At 53.1% G+C, this 27,790-nt stretch overlaps 1 protein-coding gene across 2 annotated transcripts in view; it reads right to left on the bottom strand.

The window, feature by feature from the left end:
• Positions 1–27,790, bottom strand: part of LOC102947773 (tumor necrosis factor receptor superfamily member 16) — a 46,410-nt gene that overhangs the window by 7,887 nt on the left and 10,733 nt on the right. For both annotated transcript variants that reach the window (XM_037891284.2, XM_043541721.1), the window contains 3 exons: positions 14,889–15,021; positions 12,605–12,982; positions 1,351–1,567 (listed from right to left, as the gene is read on the bottom strand). In XM_037891284.2, coding sequence (XP_037747212.1) covers positions 1,351–1,567; positions 12,605–12,982; positions 14,889–15,021 — 728 coding nt within the window. The remainder of the gene's footprint in view (positions 1–1,350; positions 1,568–12,604; positions 12,983–14,888; positions 15,022–27,790) is intronic.

Raw genomic sequence — 27,790 nt, 5'->3', positions numbered from 1 at the left:
ATCCTATTCAGCCACTGGGCCCCAGCAGCATGCCCGATGCAGCAGGGGACACGGCCCCTTCTGTGGGCCGGTCCTGCCCCGAAGGGCATAACGACGCGCTGCCCATCCAGTTCCCCGGCTGAACATCTGTGCACGGTGGGCAGGACACGGTGACCGGAGGGCAAATCCCTCCCTCCGGAACAGGCTGTGACCGAGTCATCCCTGGCTGCGCTGCACCCGCAATGGACTTGGCCCAGCGGCCTCAGTGCAGATGCACCCAGGATCCACTTGCCCCACTGAGTCCAGCCAAACCCTCCTAATACTTTGTGCCTTCCGTCTTCAAAGCGCTTTACAAACACCCCCTAGTTCATCACTCTGCCCTGCCTTCCCCCTGCACGGTAGGAGGTACCTCCAGATCCCAGCCAGGGAAAGCAAAGCAGAGGAGGGCTAAGGGACACACCCAAGGTCAGAGAGGCAGTCAGTGTCAGAGCCTGGGTTAGAAACCCAGGAGTTTCCAGCTCCCAGTCCTGTTCTGAGCCCCTAGACAATAATCTTTCTCCTCCTTCCTGCCATAAGACAAGTCCTGCCCCTTCGCTGGATGTCCCTCCTATTGCTTTCATACAGTATGTTTTACCAGGGAGCTCAGGTGTGAAGGGGATGCATGGTCAAGTGGTTAGCTCACAGGTCTGGGAGTCAGGCCTCCTGAGTTCTCTTTTTGGCTGTGCCACTGACTTGCTGTGTGACCTGGGACTAGTCACTTCAACTCTCTGTGCCTCGGTTTCCCCATCTGTGACATGGGGATAATGATACTTCTCTGACTCCTGCGGGTGAGTGGAAGGCATACTGCATCAGTGAGGGGAGCAACTGGATGCAAAGCGCAGGAGGAGATGAATGTCCATACCATGAGGAATGGGCAAATTGGGAAAGATCCCAACCCTCACAGAAACGGGCCTAAGCCCTGGACTTTGGATCCAAAGCTGAACTTCCCCAGAGTTTCAGGGGGTGTGGTGTTCTGATTCTAGCCCATTACAGCGTTAGGGACCGACGGGAACATCCCCAGAGCTCAGGGTTTGGAGCTGGTGTCCTGGTTTGGGCCCATGTCCAGCAGGACCCAAAGGGCTTTGCTAGGCACCAACGGGGTAAGACGTGAGGGGTCCCCCCAGGAGGGGGAACAGCCAGGCCAGAAGGGGGGGTCAGCTAGCCCAGGAGGGCAGCCTAGTCAGCGTGGCTGTAGAGGGCACTTGCTTTGCTGGCTGGTGCCCCGCATGGGAGCCGGCCTACGCTGAGCGGCACCGGTGACTCCCCTGCGGTGATTCTCCCGGCACCCCCTCCCCAGAGCTGGAGCAGCCCAGCGAGCCAGGCCACACGTACCATTTGAAAGCCACATAGGCCAGGAGCCCCACCACCACCGCGGCCAGGATAGAGCAGTAGACGGGGATGATGTTCTTGCTGTTGTCCGGCAGCGGCGGGAGGAACTCGGAGGAGTTGTTGGGGGAGGCGCTGCCCTCTGACTCAGACAGCGGGGGCTTCTTGGGGTGATCCTTGCGGGGGTCCCCCTCCGTGCGCTTCAGGATCTGCAGCTCTCTGTCTGCAAGCGAACACAGCCGACAACATGAGATGCTTAAAAGAGACAGCGAGAGACCCATGCTTACCCCTTACTCCCCAGGTACCTCCATTTGGGGGGTCTCGTGTGAGACACTGGGCCCTCTCCCAAATCAGCAGCCGTGGCTCTTCCCCGCTGTCTCCCCTCTGGTGGAACATTTTCCATCAACGCTTTTTTTTTTGAGCAGAAAACGGCTTTTTTTTAGCACAACAGAAATGCTTTTTTCAAGCAAAAGTTCCATTTTCATTAAAGCTCTTTGAGTCTGCCTCAAAATGGATTTTTTTCAATTTTCAGCAACCAAAAGCCAACTTTTGAGAGGTTTAATCTGAAAATGGTTTAATTTCGGGGGTTGTCAGAAACCGACGCATGGGGAGGAGGGGAGGGGGTTTGACAAAAACTCAAAAATTTTCAACAGGAATTTCTGACAAAAACGTTTTTCGTCAAAACTTTTTGCTGGGGGGAGAGGGGCAGAGGTTAAGGAGGACTACAGGAGCCCTGGGTAATATCTGCCTCCCAAGTGGGTTTTGTGGGTTAATAAATGTTTGCAGAGACCTAGCACATCATACGGGAAGCGGATGCCTAAAGATCATTCTTGCGGTGGACTGTCCAGGCCATTTCCATGAGCTGTACGGAAGTGGTGGGTTACTACGGGGAAGAAAAGTGACGTGTCTAAAGTGATTTTCATGCCAAGGGATGCTGAAGTGCTGTTCAGACAAAGGGTCCGACTCTCTTCGCACTTAGACTGGTGTAAATCAGGAGCAACTGCTAACTCAGTCAGTGGAGTTATGCTCCTGTAACACTGGGGTGTAAGGACAAGTGGGCCCTCTCCGGTACAGGAATCACTTCGCCCGCCAGTGAAATGCAGCTGGCCCTGGGGTAGAGCAGCACACAGTCCCGCCCTACACAGCAGTTCAGGACAGGGTGAAGACGAATCCATGGACGCTGCAGGGAGAATTTATGCAGGATGTAATGCCCCAAGGTGGGACTTGGCGTGGGGGGGGTCATGCCCTGGTCTACGAAGAGCTCGGTGTTGCTCGAAAGCTTGTCTCTCACCAACGGGAGTTGGGCCAGTGAACGAGATTACCTCTCCCACCTTGTCTCGCTAAGATCCTGGGATCGACATGGCTCCCCCGACACTGCCAATGGGAGGATGAGAGGGCAATCAAAACAGACAAGGCAGAGTCATTCTCCCCATTGCGCAGGTGGGAACCCGAGGCAGGGAATGATTGAGTGATCTGCCCAAAGCCACACAGGGATTGATGGGCAGCGCTGGCAAGTGAATACAGCTCTCCCGTGTCCTTCACCCAGTGCCTGAGCCACAAGACCTGCCTAACTTCTTGCTACGAGGTCCCCGCACCAGGTGCCGTGGAAGGCAGAAACAACCCAGGTAGCTGGCCCAGCACGGAGTCGGGGAGGTCTAGAGCAGCCTGAAGGTCTGACCCTTGCCGGAGGGGCAGCCGTCCATCTGCGCCCTGCTGACCGTGTGAAGGCTCCAGCAAGCCGGTGTCCTGATCTCGTTCTCTGGACATGGCAGAAGCCGAAGGCCCAGGCAGCAGATAACGAAAGAGACCCAAGCGGGGCTGCATTCGCTCAGCCAGGCCCTCAGCTCTGGGGCTTGAAAACCAACCCTGCAGCTCCCCTTCTCCATCCTCCCTGTCTGGCCCAGCTCAACCCCCTCCCCCTCCCCCCGCCTCCTGCCCCTTTGGCTGGCTACATCAAAGTCTCCACAATAGGCTGCGGCTGGGGATTGCTCCAGCGCCTGCGAGGAGCATCTGGTCTGTCTGCTGGAAAGTGATGACAAGTTACGGGCCGGGGGGGGATGCGGGGAGAGGCCTTGTCTATGGAGGAACAGCTGGAGAGGGAACAGCTTGCAGAGTCCCTCCTGCCTTTGAAGCTGCAAAGTGGGGTGCGTGAACTCGTTCTGCAGCTGCAGCTCCCCTCCTGCTTCACCCCCAAATGGAGCTGGCTGCCCCCGATGTGCAGGGAGCATGGCCAGCGGGAGGCTGGCTGAACTCGCGAGCTGGCGGTGAGCTAGCCTCTTCCACCAGGCCCCTTCCCCGGCTGCGGGGTCTGAGCTCAGCTGGTGCAAGGCAGGCTCCAGAGAACTGCAATCAGATTCTCTCTGCGTCCGGTTTCGTGGGTGATTCAGAGGAGCCCTCCGCAGAGCCGTCTTGCCCAGGTCCCCTGGAACGCTAGGGAGGTTTAAGCTGCAATGGAGGATGTGAAGTCACCAGCTTTTCTCGGTGTCCTGGACCTGGACCTCTTGCTGCTTGGGGGAAGCGCTCCTCCAAACAGGAGTGGGTGGGCGAGGTTCTGTGGCCTGCGGTGTGCAGGAGGTCAGACTAGATGGTCCCTTCTAAGTTTAAAGTCTATGTGTCTATAAAGCAGGGGGCGGCGAGGTACAAGCACATGGGGGAGTGTGAAGAGGGACTAGGCTCTGGAATTGTTGGCTTGGGTCGCTCTCCGACCTCAACAGTCTCCAGCTGTGATAGCTCAAGCAGAGATGAAAGTGGCATGTAAGTGTGAGCGTGTGTGTGTGCGTACGGGGGATACATGAGAACGGCGTATTGGCGTGTGAAAGCTCTGGATGGCAGGGACATTTCTGGTTATGTATATACAGCGCCTGGCGCAGTAGGGCCCTGATCAGGGCCTGTGTGTGTTAATGAGATCATAAGAGGAAGTGCCTCATTTTCCACAGCTTGTGTCATCGGTGCAGAGTAGGAAGTGGATGCTCAGAACGACTGGCTGGATATCTTTTTTGAAATATTTCATTGGAAGATGCCTTTTCAATTAAACTGATTTTTGTGTGTGTGCAAAACTATCACTTTCAATGCAATTTCATTTAAAAATGGGAAAGCAACCTGTTCTGAGAAAATACCAAGATGACATTTTTGGAAGAAAAAGTGTTGATTTTTCATTTCGAAATTTACCCTGACGTTTGAAAAAATGTTAACGATTAAAAAAGGTCAAAATCCAAATGAAATCTTTCAAACTCATCGAAACAAAATGTTTCGATTGCAGCCAGGATGACTTTTTCAGCAGAATTTCGTTTCACAGAAGTGTTTAAAGCGGTGGCTTTTCATCCCAGTGTCAAAGCTCAAATTTTTTTGCAAGACAGAAAAGCCATTTTCTGACCAGTTCTAATGCTAAGCTGCCCTGGTGGTGTGTGACACCCACGCTACACAGACTCGCGCTCGCCTATGGCAGTTGTGTGTGCATGTGGGTCAGTGCGTGTGTTGGTGTGAAGGCACCTGGAGTGTGTATCAGGCAGCCAGAACTCGTGCAGTCACGCGTAAACCAACAGAAGGGCTGGGTGCATGTTGCATGCAAAGACCAGAGGCAGCTGCTACTTTCCCTTAATGGTAACACTAGGAATCTGGTATGAGCAGAGAAGGGGGAAGCCACCTGGTTCTATCTGAAACCCCCACAGACCCAGGCAGACGAGGGCTGTCTAGCTAACACTCACCCACTGTGCAGCATAACCCCCCCACCCAAACACACACGCACTCTCCCTTACGCAGCTGTGCTCTCCACTGGCCTACCCAGCCCGGGAGACTCACAGACCTTGTGGGCCCAGCCCCAGCAGGGGCCCAAATTCATTTCCCTGAGTGAGACGGGTGGATGAATTTGAGCAGGTGGGAAGCGCTGGCAGAATAGGGATTCCCTCTGCGAATCAGAGAAGGTGTTTCCCGTTTCAGGAGCCAGGAGAACCAGTTAGGGGAAAGTTAGGAGGTTAGGGACGGGTGCAAGTCGCTAGCAGTGAGATGGGCTTGCTGGGCACGGCTGCTAAGAAAGGCTCCGTTGTACGTTTGCATCACTAGTGCCCATCTCTGAACGCCTTGGACAACCCCTCCTGCTAGAAAGGGGCTAACGACTCCTCCTAATCCCGATGGAGTTCGGGGAATCTAGGCACTGCTATACAGGATCAGAGCAGTATCCGCTCACTGACAGCTGCTTCAGAGGCAGGTGCATGAATCTCTGCAGTGGGCAGTTCTGGGACGACTTGCCCCAGGGGAAAGGTGCCTCTTAGCTTCTGTTACACAGCAGTTGGCTTAAGCCCTGAAGTATTAGGGTTTATCCCTTCCAAAACCCTTGGGTGTTTTAAATCCCTACTACTATAACTCTGGAGCTTCCTCTCCTCCATAAAAATGTCTCCAGTCCCTTTCGGAATCCTACTAAGCTCTTGCCCTTGGTGACCTCCTGTGGCCATGAGTTCCACAGGCCAATCCTCCCTCCATCCGACCTTGAATTCTCAAAGCATTCCTGAGGGTGGCTTACTAACCAGAAGGGCATTAAGGATCTGCCCCTATTGAGCCCCATTATGGCTGGTCCAATAAAAGGTGTTTCTAGGCTCCCAGAGGCTGGTCAGCAGATCTGTGTGGGCCATAGATAATTACCACCCAAGCTAGGCACAGTGCATTCTCCTCCCACAACAGGGGGAGACATTTCCTCCTTTGCTTGTCTCCACCGCCTCCCTGGACTTCAGTGCACCCGCTTACGCCCTGTCTGAATTCGCTGCGTTAGGCTGAAAGCCCAACTGACAGATGTGGCTGGGTTCCACGTAAACGGAGCAGGGGCAAATGGCACCTGGCTGACTCAGATCACCTGCTCACTCACGGAGCCAAGCGTCCCACCGCCAGCCTGACTGGGAGAGAGAGAACGGTTTTCCTGGCCCGCTGCTCATCTACTCCTAGGCCCCGGTGCTGAAACTGATGACAGGGCAGATACATTTTGTGATGATCAAGACCTGAGCACCACCCAACTTATTACACTTGGAGCAATGACTGTCTTCCAGTCCTCGCTGACCTTGGCTGGACCTGAAGCAAAACTCCACCCCATTAGTACTTCACATCTGTCTCATCTCCCAGCAATGTGCCTTTTGTAACATGTCATACCCTTGCCAGGAGGGGTTTCCATACTTGATTGTACAGGGGAAATTGCCAGAGTCTGCTCTGTGTGGCCAAATCCCGCCCAGAAGCCAGGTGCCCTGCTGGGCTTCTTTAGGTGTTTGTATCAGAACAGGAGGGTTTTTTTCCCTGGACCTTTTCTGATCTTTTTTTAACATTCCAAGCTGGGGACTGGTCTGCCCTGGCAGACATCAGGAGAGCTAGTGAGTGAAGTTAAGACATCACACAGCACTGAAATTTGAGCCACTGGGAGAGGGAAGGGATTTTTCGTTGGTATGTTCAAAAGTCTGGTTTTCGTGACCACCTATTTCACTCTAATGCCTAATGAACACTTGGGAGAAAGGACACGTCAGTTAAAGAGTCAACCGTCTGGCCCTATCAATTAAAGCAAAGAGCTCACAATAAACATCTCCGAGACCTTCCAGAAGACCTCCAGCAAAACCAAGGAAGAGGAGAATTGACGGTTCGGATATTTCTCCAGATAAAACAATGTCAGAACACAAAGCAACCTCCCTTCCCCCAGAATAACCTTTCAGGCTGTCTTCCTCCATCGTACGAGTGAAAAAAGGCCCAAGCCCGATGTTTTTAATATCCTTTCACCCTGCCACGCCCTGGACAGCTCCCATTTCTCCAGGCGGCTTTCGTTCCGGAGATGGCTCTGTAAGCCTGCAGGCCGTCCTGCAAACCTGCCTCATCCTCCCCTCCCTCCCGCCAGCCCCTCTCATTCAAACCGACAGGCGCATATGAGTTTGGTCTTCTCTGCCCCGTGTGGTGTGGTGTTTGGGGGGAGGGGGAGGACTTTAATTATCTACTAACTAGAAAGGGACAAGCATGGTCATTTCAGAGGTCACGGGTTGTGACCCTTCCTCTCCCGGGGGCTCGGCTCCTCCCAGTTTGCCCATGTTCTGAAATTCAAGAGAAACTGGAGATGAAAAAGCTTTCTTAAGCCACTAACAATATCTGAGCCCAAGAGCCGTTTCCCAGGTGTTTAATCCAGGCTAGTGTAAAGGACGGGGACTACTCCACAGCTCGGAGTACGTCTACACTAGGCCTAGAAGGTGCCGTTTCCCGCTTGGCTAGCTGTACCTGCGCTAGCTCTAGACGAGTGAGCCGGCTAAAACCAGAGAGGCAGCCGCAGCGGCGAGGGCGGTGGGAGGGTTAGCCGCCCTGACTATGTACGAGGCTCTGGGCCGGGGCTGGGCTCAGGGCGATCAGCGCTTCCCGCTGCTCACGCCGCCGTGGCTAGACTTCATATTTTCAGCGCACTAGCTCGATCGGAGCCGGCCTGGGTGTTTCTCCTCACGCTGAAAATGACACGGTCCAGCTCCGGTGCAGTTCTCTCCGCTGGGACGTTTCCTTCTCCCCTTGATTTCTCTCTTTCTTAATTTCATCCCATCGCTTGTAATTCAACCCACTCGTCCCTCCCTTAAACACCCCTCCTCCACCCCCTTCTGAGACACCTGTCATCTGCCCCAGGGCCTGAGCCACTGAAGTCAGTGGAAAGATGCCCCCTGATCACAGGTGCGGGAACTAGGAGTGCGGGAGGTGCTGCAGCACCCCCAGGTTTTACGCTGGGCTCTGCAGCCGGCCTGCGCCCGGGGCTCCACTGCTGTCCCCCACCCCCTCCAGGGTCCCAGCTGTGGGCCCTGTGCCTACCCCCAGATGTGGTCCCAGCCTCGGGCCCCTTACCCCTGTCCGTGTCCCCCCGCCCGTCCTGGAGACACGGCCCTGCTCCTGGACTCAGCTCTGGGGGGAAGTGAGGAAGGGGGAAGGGGGCTGGCTTTCTGCACCCCCACTATTAAAAGTGTTCCAGTGTCCCTGCCCCTGACTGCAATGGATCAGGCATTTATTGATGGGCCCTGGGCCCCGGGCCCCGGGCCCCCTCCAGCTCTGCACATCTCCAGCATGTCAGTCGCTCTCTGCCAGCGACTGACTATGGCGTTGCAGGTATCACTGCAGCAGAGACTCCCCGAGACGGTGGAAGAGCCCTGGGGAAGGAGGAGACGGAAGAAATCTGGCGGGTTAACCCTGTGTGAAGAAGCTGTCAGTCACGGGACCCCGGCCCTCGGTGCCTAGCAATGGCAGGCAGCGCCAGTGCTGTCCCCTTCCCAATAACACAGCAGCTCAGGGAGTGTCAGCAGAATGTGGACGATTTATATTATAGCGGGGCCTAAAGGCTGCCTCTGAGGCTGGGCACCTTGCAGCTGTGCCAAAGGGACAACCCCTTTTCCACAGGCCCAGCTCTGCCAAGGTCTTTAAGCGCCATTGAAATCAATGGAAGTGAGGTGTCTAAATGCATTGGAGGATCCAGGCCCTGCGGCCTAAGTCCACAAGGCAGACAGAAGGTGGGAGTCTAAGATGAAGCAGAGAGCCTTGCTGAAGGTCACCCAGGAGGTAAATGGCAAAGGCAGGATTTGAACCGACGCCTCCTCAGGGCCAACACAATGATTCTGCTGCCTCCGGGTGCCGTCGCTTGCCGTCCAGTTGCTGTGGCCGTTTGGTGAGTTGGAAAGGCCATTTCTACATTGCTGCCTGCAGGTCCTGGTGGGCCACGCGGACAGAGATCAGCAGTGCGGGTGGCGCTGGAGGAGGAGAGCCAGACCCCGACCAGCCTGGTGCCCCCTCCTCTTGGACCCCAATCCTGCAATGCACAGGGGCTGGGCTTCACTCGCACAAAGGACCTTGGTCATTTCGAGCAGTGTGCAAAGCAGCCACCTTTCCCTGAGCCCCCGCTGCTCTGACAGAAGTTTCTTCTTCCCGATCACTAGCCAACACCTGGAAATATGTGTTCCGGGGCCGCCAATGCACTGCTAGCCCTGGAGGATTGTGAGACATGAAAAGCCATGCCATTCTGATTCCCAGCTGGCCTTTCACCCTACACAATTTTAGCAGCTGGCGGCCCACAATAGTTTGCACATACATAGCCCCTGTGAGCCGAAGAGCTCAAAGCACTTTCCTTTCATCCCCATTTCCTAGATAGGGAAACCGAGGCACAGAGTGGGTAGGTCAATTCCCAGATGCACCAAGGGCCTCATCCAAAAATCTTTGGATCAGGCCCCAAGTCAGTGGCAGTTCCCAGGGCTGTAACAGCAGAAAACTGGTTTGTTGCCCTGCCGATTCTCAAGATATAGCAAGCCCTGGACCTTGGCCCAGCATCCATTTCAATCCTGCTCTCATAATATCATTGACCGGAGATGGCTCCCCCGCTGTTCTATTATGGGACAAGCCTCTCCCCACGAACGCCCGCCCTGCCCCTTAAGAAGTGAACAGGGCCCAAGGACGCTGCCTCGTTCCAGCAGAGCTGCCCCCTCCCGCGCTTGGAATGGCAACGCCCCTTTGCTGGATACTTTCAAAAGCGGCGAGGACGAGATCACACGGAAGCTGGAGGCAAATACCGGGGAGACAATGAAGTCTTAAGGGATTGGCGCTGCCCCCTCGGCATGGCGCTGCCACCCAGCCCTTTAATACACTCTGCTTCAGAGAGTTTCATTAACAAGCCCACATACTCACCCCGCAACAGCCAAGCGGGATTAAAGACACAGCGACCGGGACAAAGGGGAGATTAAGGGCAACCTAAGGAGACTCTGTCCTCGCGGACAAAAAAGCAACTGTTTCTCTAAAACAAAACCTGGAGGAGAGGAAGATGGAAAGAGAGAGGGTGGCAGTGTTTCGCTGGATTCAATCCACTCTGGCCTCTGATTCTGGCCCTGATCCTCTTCCCGGGAACATGCCCTTCATTCTTCAGACAGTGTGCATGTGGGGGGCTAGATAGACAGACAGACAGTGTGTATGGGGCTGGATAGACAGCCAGCCAGTGTGTATGGGGCTGGATAGACAGACAGACAGTGTGTATGGGGCTGGATAGACAGCCAGCCAAGTGTGTTTGGGGCTGGAAAGACAGCCAGCCAGTGTGTATGGGGCTGGAAAGACAGCCAGCCAGTGTGTATGGGGCTGGATAGACAGCCAGCCAGTGTGTATGGGGCTGGAAAGACAGCCAGCCAGTGTGTATGGGGCTGGATAGACAGCCAGACAGGCCAAGATTTTCAGAAGTGACTAGTGATTTGGGTACTCAGTCTGAGACCCCTTAGGGGATCCTGATTTTCAGAGAGTGCCGAGCACCCTCTGGCTGAGAATCAGGACCTTTTTAGGGGACTCGGGTTGGCCATCCAAAAACTGAGGCCCCAGATATGTTCGTTGCTGCAGGAATATTTCCCCCATGGCCAGTATAGCTCTAGTGAATGGCGGAAGAAGTGGGGCGGGGCAGCTCCAGGGAATGATGATGCGGGAAATGAGTTTCGTCCCTGCCCCACTTAGCTCGGTGCTCTCCAAATGCCTGCCCGGGGCTCTCTGTCACCAGTTCAAACTCAGCCCAGCTTGGCACTGCCCTGCAGTTCGGGCAATTTGTCAGGTCTCCAGCAGACACCAGCCTAGCAAAGCTACGGACACCAGTGTTACTCACACCCTTTGACATAGGTACCAAGGGCCAAATGAGCTAGAGAGGCTGAAGGCCCCTTTTCAACCCTACCCGTGGTTTGCTCAGACCAGGGTTGGTGTGATGGCAGCCAGCCCGGCTGCTTTCTGTTCTCTGGGGAGAGGACTCCAGTCCCCAGAGCTACCAACCCGGCGCCTTTCTTCAGCGGTAAATGCACAAGCAAAACTGAGAACAAGACAGAGGGCAATGAAAAAGGAAAACAGGTCTCAAGAGGACACCTAAGACAATCTGGGTCAAATCCTACCCAGGCCCATTGCCAAGCTCCCACTGATTTAAACTGGGCCAGGGTCTGGTCCGATCTGCACACATGGCTATCTTCCAATGCCAAGGCCTTCTGGGAAGGATAGGGGGAATGAGCCCCTGATGGGACATTGTCTCCTTATTATCCCTGCAATTTGGGCTACCCCAATGCAAGGCACCAAGCCAGTCTCAGGCTAAAGACATGACAGCTAGATTCCGCCTCCAGCAATGGGCAAAGGACAGGTCCCATCCTAACCAGAGTGGATCACAAAAGGGGTGGGCGAGCGTGGAGGGAGACGTGCTAAAAGCATCACGGTCATTTTCCTTCTACAGATTCACACTAGGACATGGGACAGGGGTTTGTTTGTTTGTTTGTTTCTTTCTTTCAGTTATTTTTTAAAAGGTGGGAGGGAAAGGGGAAAATGATAAACCAACAAGGTCCAAAAACCAACTCACCCATGACCCACCCACCCAAACGAAAAAAGATAAATTTTTAATCTTCCAATTTAATCCGATCCCATCTCTACCCTCACACCCATTTAAAAAAATTCCAACCAAAAGTTCTGATTTTTAATGCCATTTTTCAACAACAACAACAACAACAATCGAATTCATTCATAAGGTGTCAGCCAGCTGGTCACAAAGTGGCTGGCCCAGCCCCACCTGTGACTGACCAGCTGCCTCCCAGCCAAAGCAGCAGGGTGGGGGTGGGTCAGGTGATAGTCGGTCCCTATAGAGGCCAGCCAGACCTCTGAGCTGGAGAACTGTAGGAAGTTTACTGTTGGAGTGCCTGGACCCAGAGGGGCCGAGAGAGGAGAGGGATGGACCGCTGGGATCTGCAGTTCGGGTTGGGCAGAGGAAATACTTTAGTTTGGTATTTAGGTAAGTTCTCTGTTCACCCAATAAATTGTGCCCTGAAACCGACTCTGGCCTGACATCCATCCTTCCTGGGCTGCTGAGCCAGCTTACACAGTTGTAATAACAACACACTGTTCCCCTGCGGCTGCGGGGGGGAACAGACACACACAGCTTAGACTGTCAGGTCTTTGGGGCAGGGACTTTCTGTGTCTGGACAGCGCCTGGCCCAAAGGCGTCCTGGCCTATGGCTGTGGATCCGAGACGCGATGGTACCAGTCGCCGCGCTTACTTCTCAGCTGCTTTGCACGCCCCAGCTGCCTGTCGTGAGTCAGCGGCAGGCGGGAGATGGGCCCAGCTGGGTTGAGTCGCCCCCTGTACCGCTCAACACACAACTCCCCCGCCGCAACCCGCACACCCACAAAAGTCAGCACACGCCCCTCGCTCGCCACCCGGGCAGATCCCCCCAGCCCGCGCTCGCCCGCCTTCTCCGATACAGCCAGCCACGCCCTCCAGCGCGGTACGTACCCATGCACAGTGTGTCCGACACTGGGCTGCAGGCGCGGATCATCACCTCGTCCTCGTTGCACTCCAGCCGGCAGGGCAGGCACGGCGCTGCGTAGCTCTTCTCCTCCGAGTAAAAGCCCTCCGGGCACTTTTGGCAGACAGTGTTGTCCGTAGGCCTGCACGGCGTCGCTGCCCCATAGCCCTGCCCGCACACCTGGCAAGGCAGGCATTGGCTGCTGCTCCCGTTCTCCGCGGGCAGGTAGTGGCCGGGGGCGCACTGGGGGGCGCACACAGTGTCATGGGTGGGGGTGCACGCCTCTGCCACCGGCACGTGCTCTGGGCACCGTGAGCACGGCTGGCACGGCTCCGTGGCGCTGCTGATGGAGGAGAACGTCCCATCTGCCGCGGAAAGAGAGATCCATTGAGTTCAGAACCTATTCCTGGTATAACAGCCACGAGCAACGGATCCCGCACCTGCCAGCAACCTAACCACAAGCCACTTGAGTCAGAGGAGTAACTCCATCCGCTGTGGGTAGCAGGCTATTATAGTTACAGGCGCCAGCCACCAGGGGGAGACATGCTCATATGTCTGAACTCGGCCACTGAATTACCATTGCACAAAGCATTGTGGGTAAAAGCGGCCAAACCCTCTAGTAGGGTGTGTTAATGTTAACCAGCTTGCATGTTTACAGCCCAAAGCATTTTACAAATGGACTGATGAACTATACGCCGGAATGTCTTTATCAGCTGAGGAAATGCAGCCACCTCTGAGGTGGAACATAGCAGCTGTTTAACAGCTCACAGCAACAGCCCTCCACCCCTCCGGATCGTTTAGAATAGGAAGTGAAAAGCTGCAGGGGGATTTAAAGAGACAGGATGCGATTATCTGAGTTGGGATCCTCAATGACCACAGGTGGTCAGGACCTTGGTTTCAGGTCTCCCTCGAAGGCAGCACAGTGCTAGTAAGTGACCCGAAGGGTGGAGTGCCACCCGCATCACCTCTCCTGCTGACTGCAGGGTCTCCGGGGAGGTCTCCCATCCTAGCACTGGCCCCAGCTGTCCCGATGGGCGTGCGGTTCACAGCAGCAGCTGTGCAGTCACATGCTCAGCGGAGCCAGGCCCGGACATGGCTTGTCTGTTTAGCGACTGACCCAGGCAGTGCGTCTGCACAGACAGGCCAGCTGAGGCTGGAAGGCGGCTTCCTTTAGATCAGCACGGCGTCCGATCAGCTTCAAAATGCCTCTCACTGGGTGAATGTCCTCTCCAGGGGAAATAACGTGAACCTGGGCTCCCTGGCCTGGCTCAGGTCATGTGGGGATCGAGCTGGGTCGGTTCTCAGCCGCCGCTGGGTCCACATCACGCGGCCGCGGCACGGCTGACAAGCTGAGCTCAGGGTGGGTGGGTGGCTCTGGCTCAGAGCAGCTGCAGGGCAGAAGTGCCGGGTTTGGGTGGGGCGGGGCCCAGGCCAGGAATAGCAGGTGGGGACTGAGGGATGCCGGCCGAGCGGTCGCTGGGGAATCACGCAGACCCCTGGCCCAGCTACCCCTGCTCTCACGAGCACTAACAGAACAAAGGCCCCCAATTTAGAAGAGGCTAAAGGAGGTCGGCCAGACCTGCGGAGCAATGAGATCTCTGCAGGGCCAGCTTACAGCGCTTATGGGTCGGGTCCCCGTTGCCTACCAGGCCAGTAGGGAGAGGACGTGGCCTGGAGCTGGAGGGCACTAGACGTCCTTCTGCTCACCCTATAAGCCCCCCTCCTTATACCCTTGCCCTTTTTATATGGGCCCATCCCCCACCATTTCTCCCTTCACTTTCCTCCCCAATGCCCCCACTCACTCCAGAGCTCCCCGACCTCTCCTTGCCAGGACCCATCCCAGGACCCCTCCCCACACTCCCCCCCCATCCTACCCTTCTCTCTCATACACATTAGTCCTCCGGTTACCCTGGGCCTGCTGATCAGGCCCAGTCACCCACACACGGCAGCATCTATGGGGCCAGTGGGATGCAATGGGATGAGGTGGGCGCCCTTTATAAGTGCCCGTCGAGGGGCTCGGCCCAGGTCCCGAGGCGTGGGGCGCGCTAGGCCCGCTGCCTTAGCAGAGTGAGATGGGTCTATTGCATCACAGACAGGGGAAGGCAACCAAGTGATCCTGTAATTGACCACTGGGATGGGTTTCTGCACCTCCCTCTGTCACTGCTGGCCCTGGGCACTGCTGGAGACGAGATACTGGCCGAAAGGGCCATCCCCGATTCCCTTGCCCAGCCATTAGCCTGCTCTCCCCTCCCCGGGGTCCCCTCTACTCACTCTCTCTGCAGGGCTCGCACTCCGTGTTGGAGCTGCCGCACGGGACAGCCACCCCATAGCCCTGGGGGCAGAGGTCGCAGCAGCCCCCAAGGGAGGTTAAGCGTCCGCTCTTGCAGCCTTGGCGGGCTGAAACCTGCAGGGGAGAAGGGTGGAAAGAGGATGAACGAGGCAGGGCCCGAGCTGGCTGGAGAGCAGTGGGGGGTGAGGCTGCAGACAGAGACCCTCTGTGAGCATGGAGCTGAGATCTGCCTCGCTTGCAGGGAACCAAAAGGGGGAAAACTATATTTCCCATCAGCTGCTACAGCCCAGACCCCCGCCTTGTTCTTTGGCATAGGAGTGTTAGATGGAGATCCCCCTCCGTGTTTCCTGTGGGTCTCTAAGCACCAGCATGGTGACACCTTTCGCTGACTACCAATCTGGGCTGATGGCAGTGCTGTCCAGTTCCAGCTCAGCCCAGCCTTCCTGCTTCACTCTAAAATAGCCCAAATAGCCTGCCAGTGTCACTAGAGGTCCAAGGAAACGGAAGGATTTATCAAGCCATACATGCAGTCCTTCAAAGACCCATGGTGGCATTGTGGTCACAAGACCCGGTCCAGTTGCTGATTCTCCCTGGGTGACCGTGGGCAAGTCCTTTCATTGCTCTGGGCCTCAGTTTGCCCAGCTGTAAAATGGTGACTTTGTCCGTCTTGCCTCTTCAAACTCAGAGACCTTCAGGGCAGTGTGGGTTCATACAGCAATTAACGCAATGGGGCCCTGATCTCGGCTGGGATCTCTAGGCGCTGGTGGCATAGAACTAATAATAATGCAGCTGCACCCACAGACCGCAAAGCGCTATGCCACCATGTGGGTTCACAGCTCCTTAGGCCTGTGCTTTATGGGGGGTCCGGCTAAATATCAGGGTTCCCTCCTTGTCTTTGAATCAATGGACTCTGCCCTAGCCTGAGTCTGGAAGCTCATTTCTCTGCCCCTTCTACTGGTTGCCACCACCCAGTTTGTTTCCTTCTTCCATTCCCGAGCTTGCGCCCCCTTCCATGCCACCTACGTGGGGCACCCCCTGCTCCCACTGCACTAGCCCCTCCCCATTCCACTCATTCCTCCCTCCCGGGCCACCCGCGGGCGTTAGCCCATCCTGCGCCCCACGTTCAACAATTAACAGCAGCAGAGGGGCCCATCCCGTCCTCTGGGGCACACAATGCCTGGGTCCTGATCTGTGTCTGCCATCCAGCCTGCGAGCTCGTCGGGGCAGGGGATAGCTTGATGTATGTTTTGGCACTTACATAAAAGTACCATGTTCCCCCCCGCTTACAGATGGGGGGACACTGAGGCGCAGAGTGGCAAAGCAACGCGACCACAGTCCCAGGGCAAGTCAGTGGCAGAGCCCAGACCAGAATCCAAGTCTCCTGACTAGACTCAGCTGCCTGGCACTAACTATGCTGGCTGTTCATACAAGGTAGCCCAGGTACCAGAAAGAGTCATCAGTCTTCCCCTCCCCACCCGCCTCTCTCCTCTTCCTTCCCCCTCTCCTTTCCTGGGCCCTTCCACCTTCTCCTGTTCAGGGCCTACCAAAGAGGGGGGGGGAGGGTGGTCTCCTCCCAGCAGACGGCTCTCTGGGATCTGACACCGGTGTGAAACCTGGGAAGTCATAAAGCAGTTTCCATATCAGAGCAGAAATCTGAGGAATGACAAGAGGCCCTAAAAACAGGGAGGGCCCGGGGGTGGGTGAGTAGACTCCTCTTCTAACAATGCCTGTTTGTTCCTTTCAGATCTTCACAGTGGGGGATAAAGGGTGGGCAAGTCACATCCCCTCCCCTCTGACAAGTCTCTGCGAATATGCACATCCACCCACAAACACAGCGGTGGACTCAGGTTAAACACAAACGCATTATAGCACAAGATGGTCCCATCTCTCTGGTTAATATCATCTTGCCGGAAACAGCAAATGATTCCAGAGTAAAGGGCTGAAGGCCAGGCCACGAGGCTCATTAACAAGAGCTGGGGACAAAAGCCTAAGGGGCGAACTTCAAAAGCTTTGGGGAAGCAGCTCTGTGTACGTTCAGAAAACACAGGTGTGGTGCATAGGAAAATCTTTGGACTAATTTGTGAGCGCTCAGCTGGTGCTCACTGTGTTCCAGGTGTTAGACGCTACCAATCAGAGCAGAAGTGTGTAAGCAGCTAGTAAAGCTTGGTGAAATTTCTCACACAAAACTTTCTTGAGGGTGAAAAATTGCTGATTCGGCAACACTGAAACATTTGGCAAATTTGTCCGGTCTTCGATGAATTGTGGTGGTTAAAAGAAAATCTTTAAAAAATCAAAACGTTTCAATTTTGTTCAGTTCAGAACGACTTTTTGTTTCAAAATTTCCTTTATTTACAAAACAGTCAAAAATGTACAGATGCTTGAAATGGAAACAAAACATTTCTTCTGACCCGAAACGAAACGTTTTCCTACTTTTCCGGTGCGCTGAAAATTTCCAAAAAATAAAGATCAGGCTTGGTTTGATCTGAATTCTTTCCACCTGATTCTTTGGAATTGCTAGAGAACCCAAAATCTGTTATTCACCCAGCTTGTATTGACTTGTATATTTCGTTAACACAGAATGGGAACCAAATGGGAACCAAATGTGCCAAAGTAGTTTCTGAATAGTTTCTTGGCTGTGTAAAGAGCAAAGGACGCAACAAACAATGGGTGAAACCTGGTAGGGAAATGAGGCAGAGACATAGTTAGCTCTGGAGTCAGCAGCAAAAGTACCATCTGGCCTGTACACACAGCACTCATATCTGTGCACGCACATTCAGCGTGGAAATGAGGCGAACTGGATCTCACAAGGTACAACAGGTACCTCTTTCCTTTGATCATATGCACAGGGGTTGCAGAGAAAAGCTCACACACACACACCCAGAGGCGCACAGCCTTCCAGTTCCCTTATACCACAACCAGACCTCCTCCTAGGTGCACCAGCTAATGCCTCCACCCTTCAGTACAGCTACACCTAACTCAGTGACTGCAGGTCAGTACATGCTGATAATCCCAGGGATTTACTGCCATCTCCAAGGGGGCAGAGTTAAGGTACATTTGTATAGACACACACACACTGTCTAATTATAGGTGGAGCTGGCAGCTAAGATGCTGTTTACAGTTTCTTACAACTTTGCCAAACTTCAGCCATGTGGATTATCTATAACATTTAAAAAAACAAAGGATATTAAGGGTACCCTCAAAAATCCAGCAACACCCTGGTAACCTTAACTCTGCTCCCATTACACAATGGGAATGAAAATTATTAGGGGGGAGAGATTAAAAGACTGGGACTGTTCATCTAAGAAAAGAGATAACTAATGAGGATATGATAGAAGTCTATATAATCATGACTGGTGTGGAGAAGGTGCCTAGGGAAGTGTTATTTACCCTTCACATAACACAAGAACTAGGGGTCACCCAATGAAATTAATAGGCAGCAGTTTTAAAACAAACAAAAGGAAGTATTTCTTCCCACAATGCACAGTCAACCTGTGGAACTCATTGCCGTGGTATGTTGTGAAAGCCAAAATTATAAGTGGTTTCAAAACTGAATTAGGTAAGTTCATGGAGGATAGGTCCATCAATGGCTATTAGCCAAGATGATCAGGGATGCAACTTCATGCTCTGGGTATCCCTAAAACCTCCAAGTGTCAGAATCTGGGACTGGATGACACTCGAAATTTCCCTGTTTTGTTCATTCACTCTGAAGCATCTGGCACAGGCATGACACTGGGCTAGATGGAGCATTTGTCTAATTCAGTATGGCCATTCTTATGTTCTTATGTGCTTTGCATCACAATCTTTACAGTCTTACAAGCATGATCACATGCAAGACCCTAGAGCGGGACATAATCTTTCAGCCAAAACTATTTTTCACCAAAAAATGGACATTCAGATTGATGGAAACATTTCACGAATTCGTGTTGGATTTGCCCAATTGTTCTAGTCAACAGAAAAAACCCACTAAAATAATTCTGGGAAAATGGGACCATTTTGATTTCTTGATTGAAGATACCCTTCATTTTGAGACTTACTTCAACGTTATTAAAAAGAATATGTAAAAACCTTTTTTTAAAAAGCTAAAAATGAAACAAAACATTTCATTTCCGGTCAAACAAAATGTTTCATTCAACCCAAATGAATATACATATTTTTTTTACTTTTCAGGTCATTGAACATTTTTTAAAAATTTTGGTTTGGGTGGATCTAAAATGATTCCCCTCCCCCGATCTTTTGGTAGGGCCAGCAAACCAAAACGCCCGGTCTTTGCACAGCTCTTGCCCTGGCCTCATTCAACATGTATGGTAAGCTGTGCTGATGAGCACAGTACCTTGGATGTTTCTGATATTACAGGTAGCGACTGTCCAGTGAAAGTTGCTCTCATGGCACGGTGGTGATTATAGACATGGGCTTAAGAGCTTTTATTTGACCAACTTCTGTTGGTGAAAGAGACAGGCCTGGTCACGTGTTTGCCCCAGTGGAGTTAAAACTGAAAGATTTTCCAGATTCTTCAGACTCCTGCAGAACCCGTGGGGGACCGTAAAGCACACCTGTTTGAAAACGCTATCCAGACAGAAGTCTATTGTGTGCTACCAGTGTCTCTGACTTACTGTTTGCCCTCAGGTGGGAGCAGAAATGTAGAACTCAAATCCACAGCCTGCATGGAAATCTGCTGCCCTGTCTACACTGCAGCTTGTAGTAGAGACAGGAACCAGGCAGTGGTATGGTAGGAACCTAGAAATTGCCAGGATGGATCAGCCCTGAGGTCCACTTGCTCCAAGATCTTGTCTCTGACAGAGGCCAGATGCTTCAGAGGAAGGTGTGAGAGCCCTGAAGTGGCAGATGTGAGATAATCTGCCCCCTGATTAAATTAGCCTCATCTCTAATGGACTGGCTTAAACCCTGAACATCAGGTTTTATTGTAACTCTCGATATGCCAGAGTTCAATCCTCTTGGAATCTCGCTAAGCTCTTCGCTCCGATGACACATCCTGTGGCCGGGAGTTCCACAGTCTAATCACATGTTGTGCGGAAAAGTATTTCCCCTTATCAGGGTTGAATTTGCCATCTTCTAATTTCATCGAATGGCTGAATGTCGTAGGCCTAGGCCGGCAAATGTTGCCTCATTGTAACTGGTTCAGCACATTTGTTCTTTGCTGTATTCACAGGAACCCCTCTCCCTCACTCCCCACAGTTCCTGTGTGACTGGATTTGCTGGCTCTCCTTCCTCCCAGAAGCCTGTATGATAGGGCCTCCCAGAGTGCATTGCTCCACATGCTGTTCTGTGTGCAACTCTTCCTGGGCACTGTCTCCTGTTCGATGAGGCACTATGGGAAACTGCCCGGCTTTTCCCAGAATGCACCCATAGGAGTTAGGAGCATACTGACAAATGTGGCTGTGAAAATGGTTGCTAAATGGACACAGTCATGTTCACTGCCACCAGCTCAGATCTGCTTACAACAACAGAGCTGCATTTGCCGTTCAGATGGCACCTGGAAGGGCAAACCTGCAGTGATCCTAGAAGGCCCTAGGATTATACAATGAATTGCCCTGATAGAGGGACACGGTGGATCGGTTAAACCACAACGTTTTTGGTGCACCCAGCCCAAATCCATTTCACCTAGCGCAGCACAGATCCCTGTGGAAGAACCAGGCTGCTGTCGGGACAGAGCGCTGGGACGGTGGGGAGCAGCTGTCGGACAGCTTCTGCCGGCCAGTTGCCTTGTCAAGGTTTTCACTCAAAGCCCACGCATTAGTCCCTGCCACAGACACACAGGTGCAACCTTTTCTGATTCCCTAATGAACATCTCTGGATCCAGGGGAATGATGGCAAGACTGGAGGAGCCAAATACATCCATAGGAGGAAAAGAAAGAAAGAAAGAAAGAAAGAAAGAAAGACAGAAAGAAAGAAAGAAAGAAGCTGAGGAAGGACTAGAGGAAGGCATAAAGACAGAAGGGGAGGAAGGACTAAAGGAAGAAAGAAAAACAAAGAAAAAAGAATGAACGATGAAAAGAAAGAAAAAGGCGGAGAGCAAGAGAAGAAAAACACTGCTAAGTGACATAAGAGAAGAAGCCCTTGTCTGGTTGATTCCCCGACCTTTGGCCGAGCCGGGGAGCCCCGTGGGGGATCATAAAGCACACCTGTTTGAAAACGCTGCCCACCCAGAAATCTATTGTGTGCTACCAGTGTCTCTGACTCTCTGTTCGCCCACAGGTGGTCACAGGAATTCTAGAGCAGAGCTGGCCGCACAGTCCAGCTTGCAAACCGACCTGGTGTGGAGGCTAGATGCAGGTGAGGCCACTTGCCACCATCCTGGCTTGTCTGACAAAGAGGTCTCGCTAAGGAGACCAGTGGCCCTTTTTACAGACACTGCCCACCTCATGGCCCCAACACTGGAGCTGGGAGGACAAGCTGGGGGCTGGCAGGCAAACGGCCCCTTGCCCGCTCAGCTAACATGTCCCACAGCTTTACAGACAGAAGGCAGAGGGGGTCTCCTCTCACCACAGGAGTGGTGGTGCTCTGTAGAGTCCAAATTTAGCCTGGGCATAAAAAAGTGCAGAGACCCTGGGGGATTAGAACATAGGACTCCAGTGGGTCTGGGCCATCGATGCTTCTGCATCACCATTGGAAGCTCGGGGTGGGGGTTTCTGCTGGGGGACCCTGGAAGTTGGACACCGCAGGAAGTACCGGCCAGCAGGGCCTGATTGGCAGCCCCTTGCAGCCCCTTGATTGGCTCATACCAGTATATAAACCAGGAAGCCCGCATGGGGAGCTGTCTGAGCAAAGATGCAGACACTGTCTGCTTGTTTCTGCTCCAGGCCTTGCCTTACGATGAACCTTAATACTCTGGATCCTGGCCCCAGTTTATCCCTGACCCTGCTAGTCGCCTCCTGACTGCAAATGGTAACTGATTGGTGCCTGCCAGCACCCACGGCCTGGCACTCACAGATCCTTGCAAGAGGAGTGGATGGAGAAGGAGGAATGGAGAGGACAGGATCACACAACTAAGCGATTTACTCCCTTCCTTGTTGTTAAGATGCAGATTTCACCTCAGCCCCCTAAACCCCTGTCTATGACCCTTTTCAAATCCACGGACCGACTGCCCCCTGCCCCACAAACATCTCCCAGTGTAAAACAACAACCAGTTTATGCAGGACCTCCATATAAACCACAACTGCACTCCGGTGCCCGACCCGCACTGCCGGTGCTTAACTGACAAAGTGTGTCTGGGAAGCGCACCCACATACCACCTTCATTTCGAGTTCCATTTGACGGATCAGCACCCAGACAAATAGCACCCTCAGGCCATGCCTACACTGACAAGTTTGCAGCGTGGCACAGCTGTACCGCTGTAAGATCCCTCGTGTAGCTGGAGAGAGTTCTCCTGTTGACATAAAACCAGCTCAACGAGCGGTGGAAGCTATGTTGGCGGGAGAGTGTCTCCCACCGACAGATATGCTGGCAAAACTTATGTCGCTCAGAGGTGTGAATAAAACACCCCTGAGTGATAAAACTTTTACCGTCATAAGTGCTAGTGTAGACATGACCTAAGCTGTCAGGACAGAAATGTCTTTTGGAAGGTCCTGAGGGCGTATTTCAACCAAGGGGGAATGATTTAAACTCTTTTTTTGAGGGACTGGGATCCTGTATGGAATGATATGAATGCAGTGATTCCCTTCCCTAAGTAAGTGTGTCCCTCAGTCACTTCCTCCCTTCAGTTCCCATGTTAAAGCCTTCCCTGTTTGCCTTAGCTAGAGTCCCTAAATGCCACTCAGCGCTCCCAGAACCAGCATTTATTCCAGGTATTGGAAAGGAACAGTAACGCTGGGGAAACATGCCAGATGAACAGCCCTTCAGATGAAGGCTCTCCAGCCATCGATGAGGGTAGGTATACCGGTTGCTTGCACACACCCAACACACTAGCATGTCAAGGGGCTTCCTCGCTGACCTGGAGAGAAGGGCCCACAGGGCAGTTCAGATTTATTCCTGGATTTTCAAGGCCAGGATTGGACAAGCTCTAGTTCTGGTACAAGGGTCTGGGCTTGATGCAGGAAACATGGGTGGTCTTCTAGTCTGATCTCTCGATCATAGAATATCAGGGTTGGAAGGCACTGAGGTCATCTAGTCCAATCTCCTGCTCAAAGCAGGACCAACACCAACTAAATCATCCCAGCCAGGGCTTTGTCAAGCCTGACCTTAAAACCTCTAAGGATGGAGATTCCACCACTTCCCTAGGTAACCTGGGTAACTTGAAGACACAGGTTGGAGAATTTCACCGCGTTTTCTGCATCAAGCCCAGCAACCTGTGGATGAACTAGAGTGTACCTTTTGGGAGGATGTCCAAGTCATGGTTTAAATGCTTCGAGTGATGGAGAATCCACCACGTCGCCCGGTGAGCTCTGCCAATGGTGGATCACCCTCCCTGTGAGAAACACCCAACCTACTGCCACTTTGAACGTTGACTTCAACTTGCAGCCCTTGGCCCTCATCCTGTTTTCATCTGCTCGATTAAAGAGCCCTGTAGTATCAAATATAGTCCTGCGGTGTCGGTACTTAAAGGTCGTGATCAAGTCACCTCTTGACCTCCTTTTTTTGATCAGCTACGTAGATTGAGCGGCTTTCCTCTCGCACTGGAGACCTCCAACCATTCTTGTAGCTCTCCTCTGATCTCTCTCCCACCCAGGCAGATTGCTGGGATTGCCCAGAGCTCGCATTGCATAGGAGCACATCCTAGCGGCTTGCCTTTGTTTTAAAGGCCCTTCCTGGTTCCGCACCTTCCCTCTTTGCACATACCTGTCTCCCGTCACCTTCATATCTGAGCCTCACGATCTCGGATGTATTTAGCCTCACCACCCCTGTGAGCTAGAGTCGTGCTGTGATCCTCGTTTTACAGATGTGGACCCTGAGGCACAAGGGAGGTTGAACAGGGAGGCTGTAGCAAGCAGAGATGTTTATCCACGTCTTGTAAGTGTTCGGGTACTGCCCGACATCCGTCCTCTCTTCCTGCTTGCTCACCCTCCTCTCTCATTGCCGGGCTCCCCACCCTTTCTGCTCTGCCATCTCTCACCTGCTCGACACCTCAGCCACTTGCTGCTTCACAACTTCTTCCACAACCCCCCGAGCCTGATGCCCTCCCTGAACTGGGCCATAAAGCCGCTCCCATCTCCTTCTCCGCAAGACCACCTCTGCGGTGAGCCTACAAGACATCGGCCAGGCGTGGCTCAAGGTTTGGGGGTGGGGGGATGAATGTGCTTTAAAAGTTGTGTGTATTTGGTGTTTCCTTCTTCCCCCGCTCTTTGGAGATCACTTGTCTCTTTAGATGATAAGCTCTTCAGGTCAGGAGCCAGGCTACCTGCCAGGAACCGGGGCCTGCAGGAGAGCAGGTCTCGGGGCAACGTACCGAGCACAGCTGGCCTGTAGTAGGCTGCCTGACTGGCGGGAAGAGTCAGCAGCCTGGCGCTTACGCCCAGGAGCAGTTCAGCGGCTGCTCAAAGCATTCGCCCCTGGCTGCGATCGCTCCTGCCCCGGCCTTGGGCCCAGCCTCACTTGTCTCTCTCCCTCCATCTTCCGATCTGTTCCCCCTTCCCGCTCTCAGCCACACTTCTTCCTCCTCGGTGCTCTGCCTCCCTCCTCTTTTCTCCTCCCTCCCCAGCACGGGACGCAGGGGAGGTGATGAGAGAAGGGGATGCCTGGGCAATACCCACCCACGCGCGGTGACGGACGGGCTAATCTCCGCTGCCTGGCGGCTCACCACTAAGAGTTTCTTCCCCTGTCTTTACGGACCTGCCTCTACCTGTGTGTCTGTAGGGAGGGGATGATTTATCTAGGTACTTTTCTGATTCCCATCACTGCTGAACTGGAGCAGCTGTGGCCGTATGCGTAGCCATGTGACCATTGGCCGTCTGTGTACCGTCCATTTCTAAGGAGCCTGCCCGTCTGCACATTGCTTGAAGCAGAGCTGAGGCAGCTTGTTATGCAGGAGAAATGCCCTGTGCTCCCTCCTGGGGCCTTTGGTTCTTTCCTGATTTCCTATTTTCCCCCCGTCTGAAAGAAAAATCACTCAGGCTTGAGGAGTGTGGGAACATAGAAACGGCCACACTGGGTCAGATCAAAGGTCCGTCTAGCCCCGTATCCTGTCTTCCGACAGTGGCCAGTGCCAGCTGCTTGAGAGGGAATGAACAGAACAGGTCATCATCAAGTGAGCCATTCCCTGTTGCCCATTCCCAGCTTCCAGCAAACAGAGGCTAGGGAGGACCTACCCTCCAAGAATGTATCTAGTTCCTTTTTGATCCCTGTTATAGTCTTGGCCTTCACAACATCCTCTGGCAAAGAGTTCCACAGGGTGACTGTGCGTTGTGGGAAGAAATACTTCCTTATGTTTGTTTTAAACCTGCTGCCTATTCATTTAATTAGGTGACCCCTAGTTCGTGTGTCATGAGAAGAAGTCAATAACACTTCCTCATTAATTTTCGCACGGTGTAACTGCGGGCAGGTGTGTACTCACATTCCGGGCCGAATAGCATCTGTGCACGGCTGTCGCTCCCTCTCTGCATGTGCACTTGTCTGCATGAGAATCTGAGTGTGCGTGAATCTAGCCAACTCTCGTGACTTTATCACAAGCCTTGTGGGGAAATTCGGGGTGATAATCTGGTGTCGCTGTGTTCCAAGAATATGATGAGATGAGGTTTGCAGCAGTCTTTCAATAAAGAAAAAAGTATGTTTCTGGCTCTTGTGTCACAGAGACCCAAGGCTCTGACTCTGAAGGCTCAGAAACTAGACGGCAAAGAAAAAGAAGCCACTTTATTATTATTATTTTTTAAATCTCATGATTTTTAAACCAATCTCAGGATTTGGGGGGGGGCACAGATTCCTGCTCTGTAGCTGCTCGAGGCTGGCAGCATTGTACACACTTGTGTGCACGTGAATATTAGTGCGTTCGTGTCTGTGCATGGAGCTCCGTGCACATGCACGTCAGTGGGCGTGTGAACATGCCTACCTTTGCGGTGGCGAGGGGGACCTGAACATCTCCCTCTGTCTCATGCTCAACTGCAGGCTGAAAAGGAAACTCCTCGGATGCAGAAGGGACAAACTAGGGATCTTTGAGGGGAGACAGTCCGTGGCCCTCAGCAGCCCCCCCGTGTTCCCATTCCCCTGCAGAAGGCTCACCTCTACCATTACAGTTCAGAAGAACTAAACAACACCCTTGTTCTTCCTCCACCTTTCTCCCTCCACCCCACGGTTCCCCCCTGAAGTGTCTATATTACCAGCATCAGAGTATGGCCGTGCGGATTGCCTAGAAATTGTAACGGTTCTAAAACAGGCCTCTTTGCTTCCCCAAAACGGAGCCCAGCTAAGAACCATTAAGGTGGGCGCAAAGTGAGACTGCATGGCTGGATAGATCCCAGCTGACGGGACAAAACGACACTGTTCTGAGTGGTGGAACCCTGGCTGTTTCCCCGCTTGGAGTCAAAGCCTGTTCTAATTAAGCCAAAATCTTTCTCCCTAGCCCTCCCCCCACCCTTTTCTTATGAGATGATCATATTACAATGGCTTGATCCATATTTGCTACAGGAACTCGGCTGGCTGCATCTTTCAAGAGGCGCGGCGCCTTTAAATATTTTTCCCTCTGAATCCAAGAACAAAGACCTTAATTGGCACCATGCATCTGGAGACAGTTAATTATCATAAGGCCATCTTAAAGACACAGCGCCTAAATAAAGCAAAATAGGAGAGGGAGGTGGGCTGGGCTGGGCTCTCCAAGGGAGAGAATCCAGAGGGCAGTAGATTTACTTTAATATACATATGTCAGCGTCCATGTGTTTTGGACCATTCAAACAGAAGGCAGCCCTGTTAGAGCAACAGAGCCCCCACCATCTAACGGCCCCTCCTGATGATAAGCTCTTCAAAGGCCCTTCTGGCTACATCCAGGTGTTCAGATTTTCAGTTAACTCTTTGGCTGCTGGTCCTCCTCCACTGCAGAGTGCGATGGAGCATTAAGAGGTACCTAAGAAGCGGCTCTGTTTTACAATTCATCTTTCAAATGGAAGAGGAAGCAAGCATGGCTCAGTGGCTAGGGGCTCTAACCTGAGACATGGGGTCATTTCCCAACTCTGCCACAGATTTCCCATGTGACCTTGGGCAAATCACTTAGCCGCTCTGTCGCTCAGCTCCCCATCTTTACAATGGGGTTAATAGTCCCGCCCTGCCTCACAGGGGGCGCTGTGGGGATAAATACATTAACAATTGTGAAGTGCTCAGCTACTACAGTAATGGGGGCCAGATAAACATCGAAGGGAATCAACACAGCCCCAGAGGGACAAGCACCACTTACTAAATTTTTCACCCCACTCGCCACAGCAGTCTGGGTTTTCCCTACAGGTCTCCCCTTTAAGTACCAGCCCATCTTAATTGAGGAGACCTGACCAGATCCCAGCTAGATGTGGACACAACTACAGGCCTTGGCGTCGATGGACCCAAAGAACCTCTGCTCCAAAGCAGCATCTGGTCCTGAGTAAAGTTCCTGCTTTTTGGTTTGACTCAATTTTCTAGCTGGACTGGCTGAGGCACAAGGAGATCGAGTGACTCTGGGGGAGGTCAGGGCTGGGATTAGAGTCTCTTGGATTCTTCGCGTTGCACTCGAACTCCTGGGTAATGCAACCTTCTGCCACCCGCTGCAAACCTGAACAGATGGGGCCGATCAGCGGGACATGGGCCAAACAGAATAGAGATGCAGGACCTGCTGGGGCTTAAACTCCTCGGCCCACGGCCGCAGCAGATGTAAATCGGCCCAGCCGCATTGAAGTCAACAGACGTTATGGCCATTTACACCAACTGAGGGCTTGGCCCCTTTGTGACCTCAGCGCTGTCTCTTTAAAGCTGAACC

Source organism: Chelonia mydas, chromosome 2 (genome assembly GCF_015237465.2).
Source record: "Chelonia mydas isolate rCheMyd1 chromosome 2, rCheMyd1.pri.v2, whole genome shotgun sequence".
Classification (NCBI taxonomy): Eukaryota; Metazoa; Chordata; order Testudines; family Cheloniidae; genus Chelonia; species Chelonia mydas.
The sequence above is the reverse complement of the archived record's forward strand: the minus strand, read 5'-3'. Positions and strand labels throughout refer to the sequence as shown.